This window comes from Lissotriton vulgaris, chromosome 1_1 (genome assembly GCF_964263255.1).
Source record: "Lissotriton vulgaris chromosome 1_1, aLisVul1.2, whole genome shotgun sequence".
NCBI lineage: Eukaryota > Metazoa > Chordata > Amphibia > Caudata > Salamandridae > Lissotriton > Lissotriton vulgaris.
Genome location: NC_141685.1, coordinates 954,856,999 through 954,877,087, shown reverse-complemented (window position 1 = coordinate 954,877,087; position 20,089 = coordinate 954,856,999). Strand labels below are relative to the sequence as shown.

General features: G+C 44.1%; 1 protein-coding gene across 3 annotated transcripts in view; it reads right to left on the bottom strand.

Moving 5' to 3' along the window:
* TIMELESS (timeless circadian regulator) overlaps positions 1-20,089 on the bottom strand; it is a 466,894-nt gene that overhangs the window by 162,201 nt on the left and 284,604 nt on the right. For all 3 annotated transcript variants that reach the window (XM_086959580.1, XM_086959589.1, XM_086959597.1), the window contains exon 17: positions 2,399-2,600. In XM_086959580.1, the coding sequence (XP_086815706.1) occupies positions 2,399-2,600 (202 nt within the window). The remainder of the gene's footprint in view (positions 1-2,398; positions 2,601-20,089) is intronic.

Below are 20,089 nucleotides of genomic sequence, written 5' to 3'. Positions count from 1 at the left end.
TCCAAATCACTGGCATCACCCACTTCCTCATGTCAGTTCACATCTTGTTGGCGCAGGATTTCGAGGGGATCCTCCTCCCCCTCCCAATCCTCTTCCTCCATCCCTAAACCTTCAAAATAGGGCAGGGTGTACGGCATGGAGCCGTATGGCTCCGTTGGCCTCAGTGTCGGAAGGCGCCCAACCGGCTCTGTGTCGCCAAGAATGAGATTCGGGGAGGCGCCGCCGAAGGACCTAGATGGCGGACACGATGCTGAGGAAGGTCGCTGTGGTAGTGCGACCTGTGCCGGTCCGGACCTGGGAACGGATCTACTCAGAGGCCGTGGCGTTGGGTCCGCTGGAATGGGAACCACGGGGGCCCTTCCATCCTCTGAGCCTGCGGGGACTGAAGGCGAGCCGGCAGGGTCAGGCCACCCAAATATGGTGCAATTGGCACCATAAAATTCCTAAGCTGGGCGGGGGTCGCTCCCGGAAAGGGGGGGAAAGGCGGAGCCGACCCAGGCACCAGTTCAACAGATCATGGCCTCAAACGCCGAGGTTCCTCCGCTGCGTCGCGAGATGGGCGGGGCGAAGTCGAAGCACGCTTTGACTTTTTGTAGCGCCTCTTACCGAACTTCAATGAAGAGGACTTCGATTCACTGAGAGGTGCTCGGACCTTCCTCTCGACCAAGACTTGGACAGGGATCAAAACCGACCAGGTGACCTCTGCAGTGCACGATGCCGGGCCGCAAGAAGCTTTAGGGACCACTCCCTCAAAGCCTTTCGCGCTGGCCCGGCAGTTGGAGCACGGCTTGGAGTCGCGGTTGCGCACCAGGCACCAAAGGCAGACTAAGTGGGGGTCTGTGACCGACATGGCACAGTGAAAGGCGGAGTACGACTTGAACCCCGAAGTCTCCTTGCTCAACATGACTTAACACATCAACAAAGTCGACAAAAAGTCAATAAAAGTCTGTCAAAAAAATGACCGGGGGTAGCTCTCTTCAACGAATCGTTCTGGCTTGTGCAGAAATAAAAGAACTGACATCAGCGAGCCAAAGTGGCGGTTATATTGATGGTGCAGATTTCATAATGACGTCACACGGAGTCGAGAAACGCCATCCACCAGGGCGCAGGTGTACTGCTAAGAAAAATCTTCCGGATCTAGCCTGACGCCTGGAAGTTCAAAGGTAAGGAATCTGTGGCTAGATGTCTCTATCAGATGCTAATGATGCCGGTTCAGGGGTGGCGCAGTGAACCTGTGGACTAGTGTCACGAGTGACTTGGCTAGCATCGGAGATGGAGGGGTCGACCCCAAAAGGCACTGAGCTAGCATAAAAGGCATAAACAGGTCATATGTCATACTGCCCCAATGGGCACAAAGATGCCCCAGAGGGGACTGCACCCCATATGAAAATCAGAACCATGGCATTAAGAAATGCTGCTGGTCCAACCCCAGGGCTAGAAAGTAAAGATAAGGTAACATGGGCTTCTGAGGCTACATTGGATGGGCAAGTTTGTGTTCCGGGGTGAACCCCCCTCTGGAACTGGTTGAGTCTGGGGGCGGGGTGGGACAATATCCAAATCTGGATCCGAGGACAAATGTCATGTGTGAGTTGGAGGTCGCCTGGGTGAATTACCTTTGGAGGAAGCCCTATGCTACTTCTGTCTACTCAAGGAGTGTGAGGATGGAGATCTCAAGCATATTTGGGAGCGGTTCCAGCATGGCTTGTGATCACGGGTCCACTCAATGTAAAATTTCACCTGCCTCTCCTGGATCGCCTTGGGTTGCCTACTAAGGCAGGACACTTAGGATATTGAGTCATGGTTCAACCACAAGAAAACTGAGTGAGCGTCGGTAATGGAGATCTGTCCCTCCCAGTCCCTAGAGGTCTTAAATCCCAAACGCTTCGCAGAAGATAGCTTAGGACTGCTGTTAAGAATACTATGTGTTTTGAAATAATGTGCAAGGAGCAAAGCTGTGAGAGAATGAACTCCAGATCTAGGTAGAAGGCATTGAAAACGGCACTGATGTCGCTGAGATGAGTGCTACATGACTTTGGTGACAACACCTTGCTTCTAGTGCAGGCAGAACTAGCGTACCTCTACTGACATCCAGTCTGATACCTGGGAGTATTCAATAGGTAAACAATCTAAAGGTAGAATTATCTAACAGAGCAATTCATTTCAATGCTTTAAATTGTAAGTAAAACGTAATCTCAATTGCTTAGGTAAAAGTTTTGGGCTGGTAGTGTACATTTAAAAGTTTTGTAAGAAAAATATTTGTCCAGTTGAAGTGTGTGCCTTTAGTCAGAGCAGCGACAGAGGTGTGATTGGATGGTACAGGGCTCCCCTAAAAGGACTAATCAGAACTTTACATAGCAGGTTAATAGGATTTATAATGGAGCTTCACTTTCACACTCACCTTGTAGATACCAGCTGCAGGGTCACTAAAAATGTGGTTGAAGAGGTGGAAGACTGATAGTTGGAAGAGCAGGCCCTCCATTTTGAGGTCGTAACTTATGCGATGTAACATCTTCACTATACAGTGGTTGGTGTGGGCACTGTTATCCGGGTAGTGCTTCAGCAGCAGAAGGTAAGCTTTGATGGCAGCTGGGTTGGCAAACCTGCACAGAAAACAAATGACAAACACTAAATTAAAACAAGAGTTATGAAAGAAAAAGCTGAATGCCTATAGACTAATCACAACACTACATCCCAGGTTTCTGGCACGTCTGTATTTATAGGCACACATTTCTCACTCTATAGTGGATAATTTAAGTACTGAAAACATAGTTATTACAGGTAGAAATGAGGTAGAGAAAATCTGTTTTACTTTTTTTTTTTAGAGTAAAAAAACATATGAATGGCTCAAACCAAGCCCTCCATCAAGAACTTGGGGATGTGGTTTGACCAGAATCTCTCCATGGATACCCAAGCTAAAAAACTCTCAGCTACCTGCTTTGGTATTCTACGCTTGATTCGTACGATCATAGACCTTTTCCCAGAACAGGCGCAGAGAACGGTGACTCAGGCACTAGCTGTCTCAAGACTGGACTACGGTAACTCATTGTACCTAGGGGTCCCCAAATACATAGTCAACAGGCTGCAGGTTGTTCAAAATGTGGCGGCAAGGATGCTACTAAAAATTCCTAAGCAGGAGCCAGTGAAAGCCTCATTGAGCAAACTACACTGGCTTCCTATCTAATCCAGGGTCAAGTTCAAGGCACTCTGGGTAGCTTACAAAGCCATGCATGGCAGGGGTCCAGCCCTGTTACGGTCTCTCGTCTCATCTTAGGTAACCAACAGGTCCCCCAGGTCCTCATATAATTCCTTAACCCCTTCGCTGCGGCGGCTATTCCGCCGCAGCGCTAAGGGGGAGGTGGGGCCGCGCGGCGGTCCCGTGCTCGTGACGGAACCGCTCCGTCATTGCCCGCGGGTGAGCTGTGCTTGTGACGGAACGGTTCCGTCACGGCCCGCCCGCTCTTCAGAACGTCAGCGCAGGCGCGAAATTCGCGCCGCGCAGGCGCGGGCCGTGACGGAACCGTTCCGTCACCAGCACAGCCCACCCGAGGCTCGTGACTGAACGGTTCCGTCACGAGCATGGGAGGGGTTAATGAGCACAACAAGGATAAGAAGAGCCTGATGGCGAGGGAAATCCTTCACTCATCTGGTCCAAAAACTTTGGAACTCAATGACCACTGAATTGAGACTTTTGAAGGACCTACATACTTTCAGGAAGAAACTCAAATCGTGGCTCTTTCCATAATTGCCCCTCCATACCGATCTGTCTCTTTCTCTGCAGCGCTGGGAAGCCCTTGGGTAGCTATGCGCTTTACAAATCACAAACATATTTAACTTAGTTCAGGGACACTGCTTTCACCCAGTTACAAAGCACAGACAAGGAGCTGACAGATACATAGAACAAACCCATATTCCTTTCCTCACCACCACCACCCCTTAAAGTCCACAAAATCAAATATTGCCCTTTTTGTCTTCTTAACTCCTAAGCTCTCTTGTCCAGCTCGATGGGCAAAATTAAACTTGGTAGATTCGGAGATATGAAAGAAAAGTATTTGAGCATACATTCCTTGTTAGCCCCAACATATAAATTAGACATAACATCATTCTAAAATACAGGTCTGATCCATCTGAATATTCCTGCCTAACCCCAAATGTCTTTCAGCATAGGTTTACGGCCTGTAAAGGATGTCGGCTAAAATGGCCTTAATCAATGAGGTAATATATTAGGTAACAATGCGTGCAAGAGATTTATTTACATAAATGTATTTGACCGTTTATGCAATTCATTAGGTCATATTTTGACAATTCAATTCACACTTAAAAATAATTTCAAGAAAACAATTACTTATAGAGGAAAACATTCAAAAGCAGGTGTGTAGATTAATCATTTTATATTTAATTTTTGTATTTATATATACAATAGAGGTTCACAAAAAAATGGATCTCAACAAACCTTGCCAACAGTTTTTGTTGAATTACATATATCTTAAGAGACCACAAGCCAATGTATAGAATACCTAAATGATATATCCAGTACTTGAGCCTGTCCAAAAACCAGAACCAAGTTACAAATAACACACTTGAGGATAACTTTTAGAGGAAATTAAACAGTGCATCAATGTTTCTGTCTCTCTAAGTCAATGAGACCATCTTCAAGACTGTGGATATTTCAGGAGGATGGAAAACCCCTCGCTGAAGTCCCAAAATGGGCTTCTGTGAGTTGGACTGAGCGGCCGAGAGGCCTTCTCCGATTGGACTCACTAGATATATTGTTACGACTGATAGTGATATCAATGAAGATTGAGGAGTCCCTTGTGTCAATATCACAGAGGCACGGCTGTTTCATGAGAAATTTATAGGCAGATAAGCGCGACTCCCGCTGAAATTAGTTTTTTAAATAAGGTTTTTTTGCCCTGGAGGGGCCACTCTGGGGGTCTCTTCTTATTTAACGTTTTTGTTTAGGACTTGGCTAAAGCAGAGTCCCAAGATGGCTCCCACCCTTCCTGGTTTGAAGGGCTGGCAGCCAATCCGATTTGAGCATGGGGATCCAAGTCCCTATATATACACATACAATAGGAAAATGTTAACTATGCAACTACAGAACGGATTTACACCAAATCACAAAAAGGCACTTCCCAGGACCAATATCTACCTCCCTACTAAATTTGGTGTAATTTCGAATTACCATGTGAAATGCACTTTTTTGACGCTCTCCTTTTTTCTCGGCCCCCTCTTGACGGATCACCCCGAAACTTTTCATGTGCAATAAGAATCAGGAGGGCACGTTTTTGGTAAAATTTCATGAAGATACATTAAACGACGCCAAAGATATAGGCCAGTCAAAAAAACGCTTTTCCAATGGAGACATGGTCATTATTATATCTACCTACTGGATAGATGATATATATACCAACAACCTCTCCCTCCTGGGATGAAAATGAGTTGCACACATCGCGGTCGTTCACAGCATTTATTAATAGCGGTTTTAAAAAGCTCAGTTGATCCTAATGCATTTTGGCCAGCATCTCGGCCTTCTTCAGAGGAGGAGCTGCAGGCATCCGGGGGCTGATCAAACAGATATCAGGTGACTGCTTTTTTTCTCTTTAGTGATTTCCCTCTAGTGGGCGCCGCGGTGGCTTGCGGTAAAAAGGCATTCTTGTACCTGTAGTCAACCTCGTACTTTCTTCCCTCCAGTGGGTGATGTCTGCTGCAATCCGCCAATAAGTTTTTGCTGAGATTCCCTTAAACGCTATTCTCTAGCATGATAAGGACTTGCCCAAGGTCCAGTCCATGGTGGCTGCCACTACCCTTTAGCCTTCGCCCGATTTACACTATAGTCCATTGCAGGTACTTTTGGCGCTCTCTTCAAGGTGCGTTACTCCGCGGCTGGACTATGCCTCTTAATATTACCAACAACCTCTCCCTCCTGGGAAGAAAATGAGTCGCACACATCGCAGTCGGTCACAGCATTTATTAATAGCGGTTTTAAAAAGCTCCGGTGATCTTAATGCATTTTGGACCGCATCTCGGCCTTCTTCAGAGTAGGAGCTGCAGGCATCCGGGGGCTGATCAAACAGATATCAGGTGACTGCTTTTTTTCTCTTTAGTGATTTCCCCTCTAGTGAGCACCGCGGTGGCTTGCGGTAAAAAGGTATTCTGGTACCTGTAGTCAGCCTCGTACTTTCTTCCCTCCAGTGGGGTATATATCACTAGCAACTTCCTGGCACTTAGGGGAACATATGGTGAATTCTATGGTAAACTTGTAGCCTGGAAAAGTGCGGGGCTACTGACAACTGATGAATACAAGTTTATCAGAAATGACAACACCAAGGTACCAAATATTTATTTCATTTCAAAAATCAACAAAAATGCCGGAAAGCCACCAGGAAGGCCAATTATATCGGCACAGAACAGCCTACTAGAAAATGCCTCAATCTATGTAGTCTATTTTTTACAAGATCTCTAAACTACCATCCTACTTAAGAGATACCAGTGATTTTATATTGAAAATGAAAGGATTTGTGTGGAAGGGGAATTTATTTGTTAATGACTCTCGACGTGGTGTCATTATACACAAGTATGAACCACAAAGATTGACAACGTGCCCTGGAATTTTATTTAAGAACTAATGAGAACATTTTAACCCCACATGACGCAATGTTGATAAGCATCATTAGTTTTTGCCTTAATAATAATGAATTTTTATTTGGCAAAACGTATTATCAACAAATGTGTGGAGTAGCAATGGGAGCCAGCTTCTCCCCCAGCTATGCCTGTTTGTTTATGGGCTGGTGGGAGAAGCTGGTCTTGGGGGTAGCACATAAGGAATACATGGTGAACAATGTTAAACATATTTTCGTTTTACTGATGACTTGTTCGTTGTATGGGAAGGAACTGTGGAAAAAGCAGAGGAATTTTTGGCTGCTATTAACATAAATGACATGAATTTTAAATTCACGGCCACAATAAGTGAGAGGAATGTCCACTTTTTGGATGTAGAAATGTATATAGCAGATAACACCATTGAAACGAGAATTTATAGCAAAGAGACAGCGGGCAATTCAGTGTTGCATTCCACTAGTTTCCATCCCCGAAACCTAATAGAAAGGATTCCCGACACCTAATTGAAAGCATTCCCTACGGAGAAATGACTAGAATAAAGAGAGTATGCAGCAATCAGCTTGTTCTAACAGCAGCGCAACTAGAAAGTAAAAAGAGGTTTCTGGAAAGGGGATACTCTAGAAAAACAATAGAGGCAGCCATTAAAAAATCCAATAATCAAGATAGATCCCTCCTATTACAAACAAAAAAGACGAGAGGAAAATGTAGAGCAACCAGCACCAGAAGTCAGGTTGATTCTAACTTCTAATGCCCAACAACGAGAAATAAAGAAAATCATGGAACGTAACTGGACAATTTTGAAAAGCGACCCAGTAATGAGATTATGCCATGCACTTTGGGGGTGACCTATAAGAGAGCTCCGATGACCACATTACGACTTGGACCGCGCTTACATTTGGCCTTACATTTTCGCCTGAAAACATTTAAAGGGAACAAACCGATAATTTACTTGGAAACCTCCATCTAAAATATGAAGATTGATTAACAGTTATAGGCACGGAATCGATTAGAACCATGACTGTTACAAAGTTTAATCAGCCCTGAAGAAGTCCGGTAACGGATGAAACGTGTAGGCTATCTGCTTTTAAAAAAAAGAAAACTGAATAAAGAACTGAACCGAAACGAAGAGCCTCCGTCTGTTGTTTATTGGGAAAACAACTAAATACTTTGTATCTAACGGAATCATTATTGTGAAGATTTAAATAATGTATTGAACTGTTGAAGGGTGCAGACCACATTTTATGTATATTTTGTTAAGGTAATTTAGTTTTCTCTGTTCCCTGTTAGGACCGTATAGGGATTGCGTTCCTGGTACTAGCACCTTCTATATAGATTGATAAGTGTGGTATTTTATTAGTGGTGCAGGCAGTTTTGCCTTAATCCCTATATTGTTGTTGTTATAAGAGAGCTCCTTCTATGCAAACAGCTTAGTGAGTAGCAGCGCAGAAGTTAAGGAGCAAAGAAAATGGTGGCTACAAAATGGTTTCATTAAAAGTAAAAGCTGTAAGGCATGTCAGTACGGAGTCAATACCAAAACGTATAGGTCAGCATTTAGTGAGAAAATCTTAAAGATCAATAAACCACTAAATTGCAAAACTGAATATGTCATTTACATTTTAGCGTGTTCTTGCAATCTTAAATATGTGGGCAGTACTAAGTTCCCTGCCCACAAGAGAACTTTGCAACATATTAGGGCGATCAATGACAACGATCATACTTATCCGGTTTAAAGACACTTTAAAGAAAAACACCAACATAACTTGAACGATTTCTCGTACTACTTGTTTGATACTGTCCCCCTAAACAGGAGAGGAGGAGATAGAGAAGGGCAGCTGAGAAAGCTGGAAACCAGATATGTTCTGAATTTCGACAGCAAGGCTTCTAGACGTTTGAACACGACCGAGGACCTGTATACATGTCTATAAATTAAATGATGGGTCGAATGTAAGCTGAGGTTAATTCTGAATTGTTATGGAGGGTGAGATAAATTGATGTGCTGAACCCAAAGAGCCCGCTTAACCAACCAAAACCACTGAGATAGTGGTTTTTTAAAATTACAACTCCTAAAGAAAGTTTATAAAAGGAAAAATCATATAAACAAGGTTTTATTATATAATTTTTCATTATGGTTATGGGATGTGCACTTTTCACTTATTAATTTTACGCGGCATTTGCACTTTACTCCGTCAATCCAGAGAGATGGCAACAGACAAACGGTAGGCTGAAGCAATTTGGGGCTTTGACTTATGTTAAGACAAAGGTAAAATAGGAAATTGTTTAGATTGCGTGAAAATTATGCATTTATGCTCCAATTTTGACCACTAAAAAGAGTTTGCTGACATATATATATATATAAATCATAGGAACGAACCAATAATTGATTTTTTAAGTGAATATGTATATATTTAGATTATTATTCTATTTGAAATGTTTGAGAATTAAGTGTTTTAATAACTTTTTATTGACACTGTTTGTTACTCAGGAATACTATTTTTTACACATTATTTAAAGACTTATCATGAAGTTATAAATGCAGTACTAAAGAGGACCGGCGGATGTACTAAACCTATTTATCCAGTTTTACAAATATCATAAGATTGTGTATTTTTTCCATGTCTATCGCCAATCGATGATTGAATGATGCACGTCACTTTAAAAGGGGTGTAAATAACTAAGAGCGTTGTCATGTGATCAAGGTCCAGCTGGACCGAAACGCCTTATGGCCGATAACGAATAAAGCAAACTAAGCACGTGAACCTGATTATGAGATTATATATATATATATATATATATATATATATATATATACACACACACACACACACACACACATGCCATGGGGTAAAGACAGGAAGAAAATAGAAGTGCTAAGAGTGAACTGGAACAAGTAAGTGAAAGGGGGTTTGAGTGCAGAGCTCAGAAAGAGGAAAGTGACAATGAATGGACTAAATGTAGGATCTCTAGGGACCCAAGTGTGTGAGAGCTGAAGATGAGTTTGAAGCAAGTGCATTCTCGCTAGGAAAACTCACACGTCAGATGCCGGACAACAGGCTAAGGAATCTCAACTAACCAAGAGACAATTTCCTGCAGAGAACAACTGCCCCCAGAACACAGATTCATTGTGGAAGACTGCTCATCAACGTTGCCCCTGGTGTTTCAGTTTACCTTGCATGTTCTTGGGTAACACCTTAGCCCAAGCTCAATTTAGTCTGATTCTAAAGCATGTGATCTGAGAAGTAATTTTTTTAAGAGACGAGATCTACCTCCACTGCACCAAAATAACCCCTGGGGGGGACACAGAGATGGGTTTAAGAAGACCTCATTTTTTATACATACCAAGTCCTAAATACCATGAAATGTATCACCTCGAACACCTCACCTCATTGACATGTGCCAATCTCTATTAAGCCAAATTAGAAGCACTCGCTGAACACAGACTTGAATAGGCTGAACACAAGCACTAGGCACTATTTAAATAATTACACAGTTCAACTTGAAAGTACCTAGGAGTGATTCAGTTTGGTGAGTTGCGCTACACATGGCTCCACACACACATCAAATCCCAAGTTGACAATAGAAACCAGATCTATCCAGCCACAAGTCTTGCATCAATATCTCAATGTGTTGTTGTCTGCTGTGCAGAACTGACTGAGTGTGTAATTGAAGGTTGCAAGCTTTAAACACTGATGGAGCCTTTATGCTTCTGAAGTCTATGAAATGAGAACCAACAACTAATCCAATTAATAGCTAATCTGAGGCAATACAATTTGTGGTGGCATAAGGAGGAGGAGACAGGCACGTAAGAATGGAGCTAAGCACCTTTCTTACTGTAGTTCTGCATTATTTATTTTTGTTCAGTTAATTTTTATTGAAAATATACCGGTTTAAAGCAAAACATATACCAACATACAGCAAAAACAGAATGATATAAAATTAGTGTTTGCGCCAAGGTCAAATGTAGAGAGAAAAGGGGGTGTGAAAGCAGGACTGCACTCGAAAAAGGAGGGTTCTATCAGACACTGCAACAATTGTAAGATAACCATGTCATGGTTCACTGTAAAGGAGTTTCATTACTCTGACACAGATCTTAGACGATAAGCAAGAATAATCAGTAAAACTAAATACATAACAGCACACACATTTTTGAAGAGCATGTGTCATTACACCCTGCATGCTTTATGGTTCAGTGTTTGAAATGTAAGATTCAAGTTTAGTCCAGATAAATCTTTTCGGACGGTGAATGTTGAAAGGAGGTATTATCTGCCCCTTTGGTAAATGTAAGCCATTCTTTCCAAGTACTGAATGAGATCCAAGAGGAGTATTCCCAATTATTAAGGATTATGGAGGATAATTATACAGCCTACAGTAAGCATTAAGTCAAGGAGACACCTATCAGTATCTTAGTTGATTGCAGGATCATTAGAATCGGTATGCAAGTAGGTGAATTCCTGAGATGGATGAATATTTGATGTTAATTAGATTAATTTAAAAAATTTCGGCTAAAAATGTTTGTGAGCGGGGCAATAAAATAACATATGTGGTAACAAGCCAATGTGTGTATTGCAATTCCAAAACATTTGGGTTATCTAGTATCTTCAAAGTATGTAATCTGGAAGGTGTCCAAAATATCCTGTTTAAGAGCATGAATTTTGTGTGTGATAGCGTGATTTTGCATCTGAATGGGAAGAGACATTTTCTCCAGGGGTGAACTGTTATTCAGTAGGTACACAATCGTTGTAACACTTTATTTTTACCAATTTTTCTCACACTAATTTTATTTTTTGCTTTCAACAACACATACCCTTTAAAGACTACATGACCAACTTTGTTAAACGTCTGAACTGTTTGCATTATTGAAGGATCTAACTCACGTTTGGTGTGTTTATTTAAATAGGACTTTAGTCTGAGAAAGTTAGAAAGTCTATATTCTGTAAGTGCAATTGATCCTGAAGGTGTTAGAAATTATAAGAGTTTCTGAATAGACCCAAGTTGATTATCTTATATTTCCATGGATAACTATTCTATACAAACTGCAGGGATGCCATCTAGTTTAAACTTTATTACACCACAAAAAGGCAAGGTAGACTGTTTTATTTTAATTGTCAGTAAAGCATCCATTTTTAAGATGACTTCCCGTGTTCTGCATAATGTATTTAGAAAGTGGTAGGGTCTTGATTGAACAGAAAGACAGTTTGGTATTTCCAAAAGTCAGCTAAGTCAACACCACCTAGTTGTTTGGATAGTTTAAATTTCTTTAATGCATATTTTCCACAGGATTTTTTTTATGCTAAGTGTAATTTATTAAGGAAGACTTCCAAGAGGGGTAGAGGGATCAAACTTATTAAGTAAGTCACTATAGGTGTTATCATTTTGACATTTTTGGTCATTCTCCCCCAGTTTTCTAGCAGGTGTGCAAACTTTCTTTTTTCGAGGTTTCACTGCATCTAATACTTTCTAGAGTATTATCTTTGAATTATATTCCTAAGTATTTTATCCGTATGGGTTGCTAGAACAGGCTAGATTAACTTATTACTTCTCTGTTTCCCAAGCAATTTAGAGATTTGACTTTGGATTTGACCCTCTTGAGGGAGTAGCCCGACACTAGGAGTATGATTCGAATGCTCTATTAAGGCCTGTATGGATGGAGATGCAGCTTCCTTAACAACTAAGGTATTGTCCACATAGACTGCTACTTTAATAGACATTAGCCTCAATACTATGTAGGAGAGGTTCTAAAGCAAGTATGAATAGCACTACCGAAAGGGGGCATCCCTATCAGTTCTTCACAATAGTCTGAAATAGTTTAAAATAATGCCTCCTGCTTTTAGCTCTAGCCTTCAGTTCTGTATACAGGGACATCACACTTTTAATGAATGTAGGACCAAATTAAAGTTTTTTTGAGTACAGCACTGAGGTAAGGCCATCAAACTTTGTCAAATGCCTTTGACTTCAAGTTTGATAGCTACTATGGGGGAGGAATTGTTATAGGCTTTGTCTATTACATGGCATAATAATCTTGTACTGTCGCTAGAATACCAATTTTTCAGAGACGCAACTTGGGATGGGTTTATTATACGTGAGATTATTTGACCGAGCCTATTAAAGATAGTTAGGCTAACAAACAATTTCTCTATAAAGAAATGAGAATATAAGGGCGAAAAGAACATTTGAGCACTATTAACATGTGGTCCAGCAAAGACATGCATTATTGTAAATAGAGATGAAAAAAAGATTACATTCTATGAACTGTGCAATCTGTTCATAAGAGAGAAGAAGAGGAAGAAGCTTCTGAGAAAACCAACAATTCCCTTTCCATACCCCATTCCTCTAATTGAAATACAGTAGGAGTAGAGATAGAAAAGATGACTAATGCACCCACGGTGGGAAATAAGTGTTTGCTCAGAAAGTCTGTGGATTCTTTTTGTAAAAACATGCAAGAAGTTACAGCGATCAAACATTATGAGATTCGCTAGTTGGGTTCAAGCATACAATTTAACCTCTTATAAATCGGTATGACATGTAGCTATTGGCACTCGGAACAATAAGTCAAAAGGCTTGCGAACACTGCCACAGATATCGGATAGGAGAAATATGGTAAAACTTCCTGTAAACTATCAATAGAAAAAACGTTTTCAAATTAGTTGTGTTATTCCCAACAGGAAAAAGATTTAGCAGTAAATATTCACAAACCAAGTTAAAGTTAAATTGTTAAATTTGTTGAGCGAGTTGCCCAATAGGTAGAGAGTCTTCATGTAGTTAAAGAGATAACATAATTATATTAGATTAGGTTAACTGCTTACTTATGAAAGCCTAAACAAAACTGAACAGTAAATTGTAGTACCGGTAAAACGCAAATATATTAGATTAACCTATTTCGAAGGGTCAAACCAAAACTGTGGTACCAGTAAATTGACAATGAAGAACTTAATTCAACCTTAAACTATTATAGAAAGACTTGGTAGTAAAGTTAGTGCAGTTATGGTGGAAAGACATGCTTATAATTTAAAACAGTTAAGATTTTACCCTGTAACGTTTTTACGTAATAGCTAAAGTCTTGTGAAAAATGGAATATTTAGGTTTTAAGTCTTCTTGCTGGTGTTCCTAATGGATGGCACATCCATTTCCATGTTCTGCTTTTTCATCCAGTAATTTAATAAAGTCTTTGCGATAGACAAAAATATTGTGTTTTGCCATGGAAGACTTTTCTAACTTTTGCTGCAGGTCCAGCTAGAAAGAATTGTAAGTTCATCCCTTTCAGTCTTGGGCGCACAGCGAGAAAGCCCTTTCTCGTGTTGATGGTCACTTCAGAATAATTTTGAGACACAAATCTTTTTTTCCTAGCCAGTTAACATGATTATTCTTCAGCATAAAGTCCAAAATCATTTCCATGTGTTGAATCTTCAATGGTTTACATACAATCAGTAATGGAGAATTCTTGGACGCTACTTTGTGTGATGATACGCAATGATCACCATTTCCAGTTCTTTGGAAAATTGGATCCCTGTTACTTGCAGTAGCTATTTTTCCAAGATGATAATGCATGAACGTGCAGACTCTTCTACACCCTCAGGAATACCAAGAACTCAAGTTTTCTTTTCGATTTTGGTCCTCTAAATCATATCTTTGTTTTAAAAGGGTAGAGGACTGAAGAGAAGAAAAGCTTATTTGATTTGAATGAATGAATGAATAGTTTGCAAAGCGCAACAGTTAGTTCTAGACTATCGCGGAGATGAGCCAGACGATCAGAAGGGGGCACAACTCTTTACTGCTTAAACAAATGAGTTTTCAAGAGCTTGTGGGAAGTTTTCTTCTTGGAGATGTATCTACGAGGGAGAGGAAGATCGTTCCAGTATTTGGCAGCAAGAACCGAAAAAGTAGAACCGCCCCATTTCTTTCGTTTAATGAGGGGAATGGTTAACAGCCTTGCTGATTGAGAATGTAAGGTTTTTTAGGACAGTATTCCACCATCGTATTGGACAAGTAATTGGGTCCGGTCCTGTAATAAGTGGGATGAGTCACTATCAATGCTTTGAACCTAATCCTCTTTTTTTTTTTTAAATGGAAGGCAGTGCAGTTGGTTGCGGTATTAGAAGATGGAGGCATGCTTGGGAAGCTTAAACAATAAGCGAATTGCCTTATTCTGTAGCAACTGCAACCTATGAATTTGATAGCTTAGAGCCTCTAGGCACAGAATGTTTGCGTAATCCCGTCAGAAAAGGATTACAGCCTGAATTACTGTTTTGTGGGATTCCTAAACAAGGAGTATTAGGAATTTCCTTAGCATTTTCAAATACAGCAGAAGGTCTTAACCACTGCTTCAATCTGTGATTTGAATGAAAGGTGTAATCAGTGAACACCCCTAGATTCTTGGCAACCACTGTGCAACTTTCCACCCATACTCCTGACCAGCCGGACATGGGGTCGGAAACCAGCAATAGCACTTCCATTTTCTCTGCGTAGCATTAGAACAAATTATCCTGTAGCTACCCCATAACTGCAAGTACGCATGCAGTAAATCGCAACCTGGATTCTAACGTGTTATTTTAATAGGTCAGTGGAAGCTGAGTATTATCTGCGTATGACCACTTGGATACCAAAGGAATTAATAAGGTATGCCAGTGGCGTTGCAAAAGTTACTACTTGCGTAACAATATATCTGTAAGAGACATTAGTTAGTGATAGATTCCTTACCTTAGAATATCCCCAGGCGTCATATTGGATCTGGAACGTTTTGCTCGCAGTACCCCTGCGTGTCAATAGGAGGCATCCTGTGGCTCCGCGTCCGTTGCTGGCGTCGTAAGCGGAGACTACTTAGGCGCCACCCATGCGCGCGGACGTCTGTTCTGTACATGACTTTCCGAGCCAGTAACGCAGAGCCATGCAAAAAACTGACAACTGGTGCCATGAAATTAGGGCCCTGAAAGGGATGACCTTAACCCTAGTAATCAGTTAGCAGAATGGGGAGGATGGGTGGGGCAGTAAGATATCTATCACTAACTAATGTCTCTTACAGATATATCGTTACACAAGTAGTAACTTGTGCATATGAAAGAGACACGTTAGTGATAGATTCCTTACCTTAGAATAGATACCCCATCAATACCAACCCCAGAGGTGGGTCTGTGAACAAAATTGCACCAGGAAGTCACGGAGAACAGAACTACCAAAGAAGCTGTCTCTCCGGACCGGACTGTCAAGGCAGTGATGCTTGGTAAACGTGAGCAGCGAGGTCCACGGAGCTGCCTGACAAACGTACTGCAAGGGAATGCCGCGTCCCAAGGCAGCAGTGGCTGCAGTTGCCCTGGTCGAATGGGCACGCAGCCCCACAGGAGGCTCCTTCGTAGCAAACGAGTAACAGGCCTTAATGCAGAGAACGACCCACCGAGAGATGGTCTATTTGTGCACAAACTGACCTTTTATTGCGCCCACGTAGCCAACAAAGAGCTGGTCATCCAACTGGAACTGTTATGTGCGGCTCAGGTAGAAGGAGAGCGCACGTTTTGGGTCCAGATGGTGGAGCCTCTCTTCCTCTCTGGAAGGATGCGGAGGTGGAAAGAAACTGGGCAAAGTGATGGTCTGCCCGATGTGGAAGGTCATGACAACCTTTGGCAAGAAAGAAGGACGGGTCCTCAGAACCACCTTGTCCGGATGAACAGAAAGGAAAGGAGGTTTAGAAGAAAGAGCCTGGAGCTCACTCACTCTTCTGGCAGAGGTGATAGCAACCAGGAAAGCAGTCTTTAAGGTGAGAAGACGCAAAGGGCAGTTATGAAGCGGCTCGAAGGGAGCCCACATTGGAAACGTCAAAACAAAGTTTAAGTCCCATAGAGGCATGATGAACGGCACGGGAGGGAAAGTGTGCGTAATGCCTTTCAGAAAACAGGTAACAACCGGGGACTTAAAAAGAGAAGGCTGATCAGGAAGCCGTAGAAAGGCAGAGAAGGAAGAAAGATAACCTTTGATAGAGCCCAGAGCAGAGCCCTGCCGGGCCAAGGAACAGAAGACCTTCAGAAAGAAGGGCAGAAAGGGGATCCACAGACTTGGCTGTGCACCCCGCCACAAACTTGTTCCACCTGCAGGCATATACTGTTTTCCTGGAGGGACGCCTGGCTACCAGAATGATATCACAGACTTCGGGAAGAAGATCGAAAGCGGTCAACTGTCGCCGCTCAATCTCCACGCACGGAGGTCGAGACTGGACAGGTTTGGGTGGAGGACCGTCCCCTGCTGCTGCGACAGAAGATACTCCTGTAGAGGCAGCCGGATCGGGGGAATCGATCGCCATGCTGAGTAGCTCGGGATACCAATACCTTCGTGCCAAATCCGGAGCCACAAGGAGGACTTGGGCCCGGCCGCGCCAAATTTTCTTCAGCACTCTGGGAAGAAGTGGTATAGGCAGAAAGACGTACAACAGACCGCAGCTCCATTCGCGACGAAAAGCATCACCGAGCGAGTGCCGCCTGGGAAATTCTAACGCGCAGAACTGATGACATTGCTCATTCTCTTCGGTGGTGAATAGATCTAACCAAGGCTCTCCACACTGCCGAAAGAGACCTTACGCCACTGCGTTCAGACGCCATTTGTGATCCATCAAGCACCGGCGGCTGAGTTTGTCCGCCCTGGCGTTCAGAGAACCTGCAAGGTTTTGAACCAGCAAGGTAATGCACTGATGTTCCAGCCATGTCCAGAGGTGCAGAGCCTCCTGACATAGGGTCCAGGACCCCACCCTGCCCTGTTTCTTGCAATACCACATGGCGGTGGTGTTGTCCGTGAACACCTGCACCACACTTCCCCTGACAGAGGGAAGGAATGCCTTCAGTGGAAGTCGGATCGCCCAAAGCTCCAAAAGGTTGATATGGAGTTGGGACTCCGCCGGAGACCAGAGGCCTCTGATCTCCGCCTCTCCCAGGTGGCCACCCCATCCCAGGAGGGACTTGTCTGTCACCACTGTGTGCTCCGGTTGGGGAAGGGAGAGGGATCTGCCATTGACCCAATCGCGATTCGTGAGCCACCACTGCAATTGTCGTGCAGTGCCGTCTGAGATCTGGACGTGATCGGACAGGTTGCCCTGATGCTGTGCGCACTGGAACTTCAGGTCCCACTGCCACCTGGCATTTTGCACTACCAGGATGCAGGAGGCCATCATGCCCAGGACACGGAGGGTCATCCTGACTGAAACCTGGGATAGAGGCCGAAAAATCGGAATCGTAGCCTGAATATCCCAGACTCGCTGCTCGGGAGGATAAACCCAAAACCACGTCGAATCCAGAACCGCTTCAATGAAAGGGAGCTTCTGAGAGGGACTCAGGTGCGACTTTGGCATGTTGATGGAGAACCCCAGAAAATGCAGGAGGTCGGCTTAGTCTGAAGGTGGAGGACGAATGCCTGGGGCGAGCCTGCCTTCAACAACCAGTCGTTGAGGTAGGGGAAAACTGATACCCCTGACCTGTGCAGATAGGCTGCGACCACCGCCATCACTTTCGTGAACACCCAAGGGGCGCTGGTAAGGCTGAAGGGGAGCAGGGCAAACTGAATATGCTTCTGGCCTACCGTGAACCGCAGGTAACGACGGTGAACCGTCAGGACTGAAAGGGAAGGGAACAACCCTCGCGGATGAGCTGTAACACCTACTTGTCCGATGTAATATCACGCCAGTGGGGGAGGTGGTGGGGGATCCTGCCACCCAACAGCATGTGGTGCTCCACAAAGCTTGGATTAGGAAGGGTTGGAGGTAGAAGCAGCGGGGGCGGAAGTGTACTCACCCCCATGCTGATTCGTAAACCCGCCCCTGCGGGACCCGCTGGTTCTGCGCAGGCTTGCTGAAGGAACGTGTCGGAGCGCCTCTGCCATGTCCCTGAAAGGAACGAAAACCAGGAGTGGAGGGGCTCTTTGTAGACAGGCCCAAGAACTTGGCTGTGGTCCGCGAATCCTTAAGACGCTCCAGTGCACTGTTGGTCTTCTCGCCAAACAGGCAAGTGCCATCAAAGGGCATGTCCATGTGCGAACCCTGGACATCGGGCGATAACCCAGTAGAATGCAACCAGGCGTGGCGATACAGCGCCACAGTTGTAGAAATCGCCCTGCCCAACAAGTCAGAGGTGTCCAAACCACACCGAATGGCGAACTTAGCCGCATCCTCACCCTCAGCAACCGCTTGGGAAATAACAGCCTGAACATCCTCAGGCACTGAGGCAAGACCTGATCCACGGTGTCCCACACCGCATGGGAATAGCGACCTAAAAGGCAGGCGGTGTTTACCAACGGCAGCCCCAAGCTGGAAAAGGAGAACAACCGTTTACCGAACTGTTCCAGCTTCTTAGAGTCCTTATCCGGCGGAGTAGTGGGAAAAGCACTCTGCGACATCGAGGCCTGGATAACCAGACTCCCAGGCGTCAGATGGGTCGTGAGGAAGGCCGGGTCACCATGCACTGGGCGGTGATGCCTGGCTACATTCTTCCCCACAGGGGCCCCTGTGGCCGGCCGCGAACAAGTACCCAACAGGACGTGGGTGTGGGCAACATTCATATCTCAGCATTAGATCGCCGCCTAGTGTTGGGTCCGGATGATTGCACCTTGTTGTCTTGGAAGAGTCTTCTAAGTATCACATGATAGGTGACTCCTCCCCTGGACTACAGTGCGCATGGGCATCTTCTCCATCTTCAGATTGTTTTTCGCCATTGTGGCAAGATGGAGTATAGGAAAGTAAGAAATGACCATGTAAATGTATGTAAGAAAGATAACCATGCAGCTGTGACAGGCACTGGGGAGGAGTAGGGGTATATGAAAGTCAGCAGCCCTACATGCCAAGAACAGATGCATACTGGTAAGTAGCATTTGCAGTTCGAGGCATGTGGGCTGCTGAATTCATATCTTAGCATAGACTGTATAGCAGTTTCTCCTCTAGTGGTGGTCGCCTGTACCAGCTGCAGTGGTTTGAAAAAGAGTTTTAAGGACAGCCTGGCCCACAGCAGCTTGTTGGCTTGTTGCTTAGCTTGCACGTCAACACAGTAGTGTTTAGTTAAAGTGTGTATGGTAGACCATGTAGCTGCCCTACATATGTCTTCTAAGGGAATATATACTAGGAAAGCCATGGATGGACTCCTGCGGTGCAATCCCGGACTTCCCAACTTACCGGGTGACGAAGTTATATCAAGTACTATTCTTGGCCTGCTCCAGGGCTGAAGCCGGGACCTCGATTACTAGCCCATCCGGGTTGGAGTTGCACATCGGCTGTGAGACCAGGGTTGCGCCCGGTCTCCCGAACTTGGGTCATTCCTTGCATTTTCGATTGGCGACTCAGTTACCGGCTTACGCTATGGACACGGTACGGTGACGCAAGTGAAGATCGGCAACCGCGGTCGGGGGTCCGGCGCCCGGAGACCCTCCTGGGGGACCGGGGTCGACGGGCTTGGCCCCCGCGAGCGGCGAAGGTGTCGATTCTGCCAGTCTTGTGAACGCCTGCTGTTGTCATCGG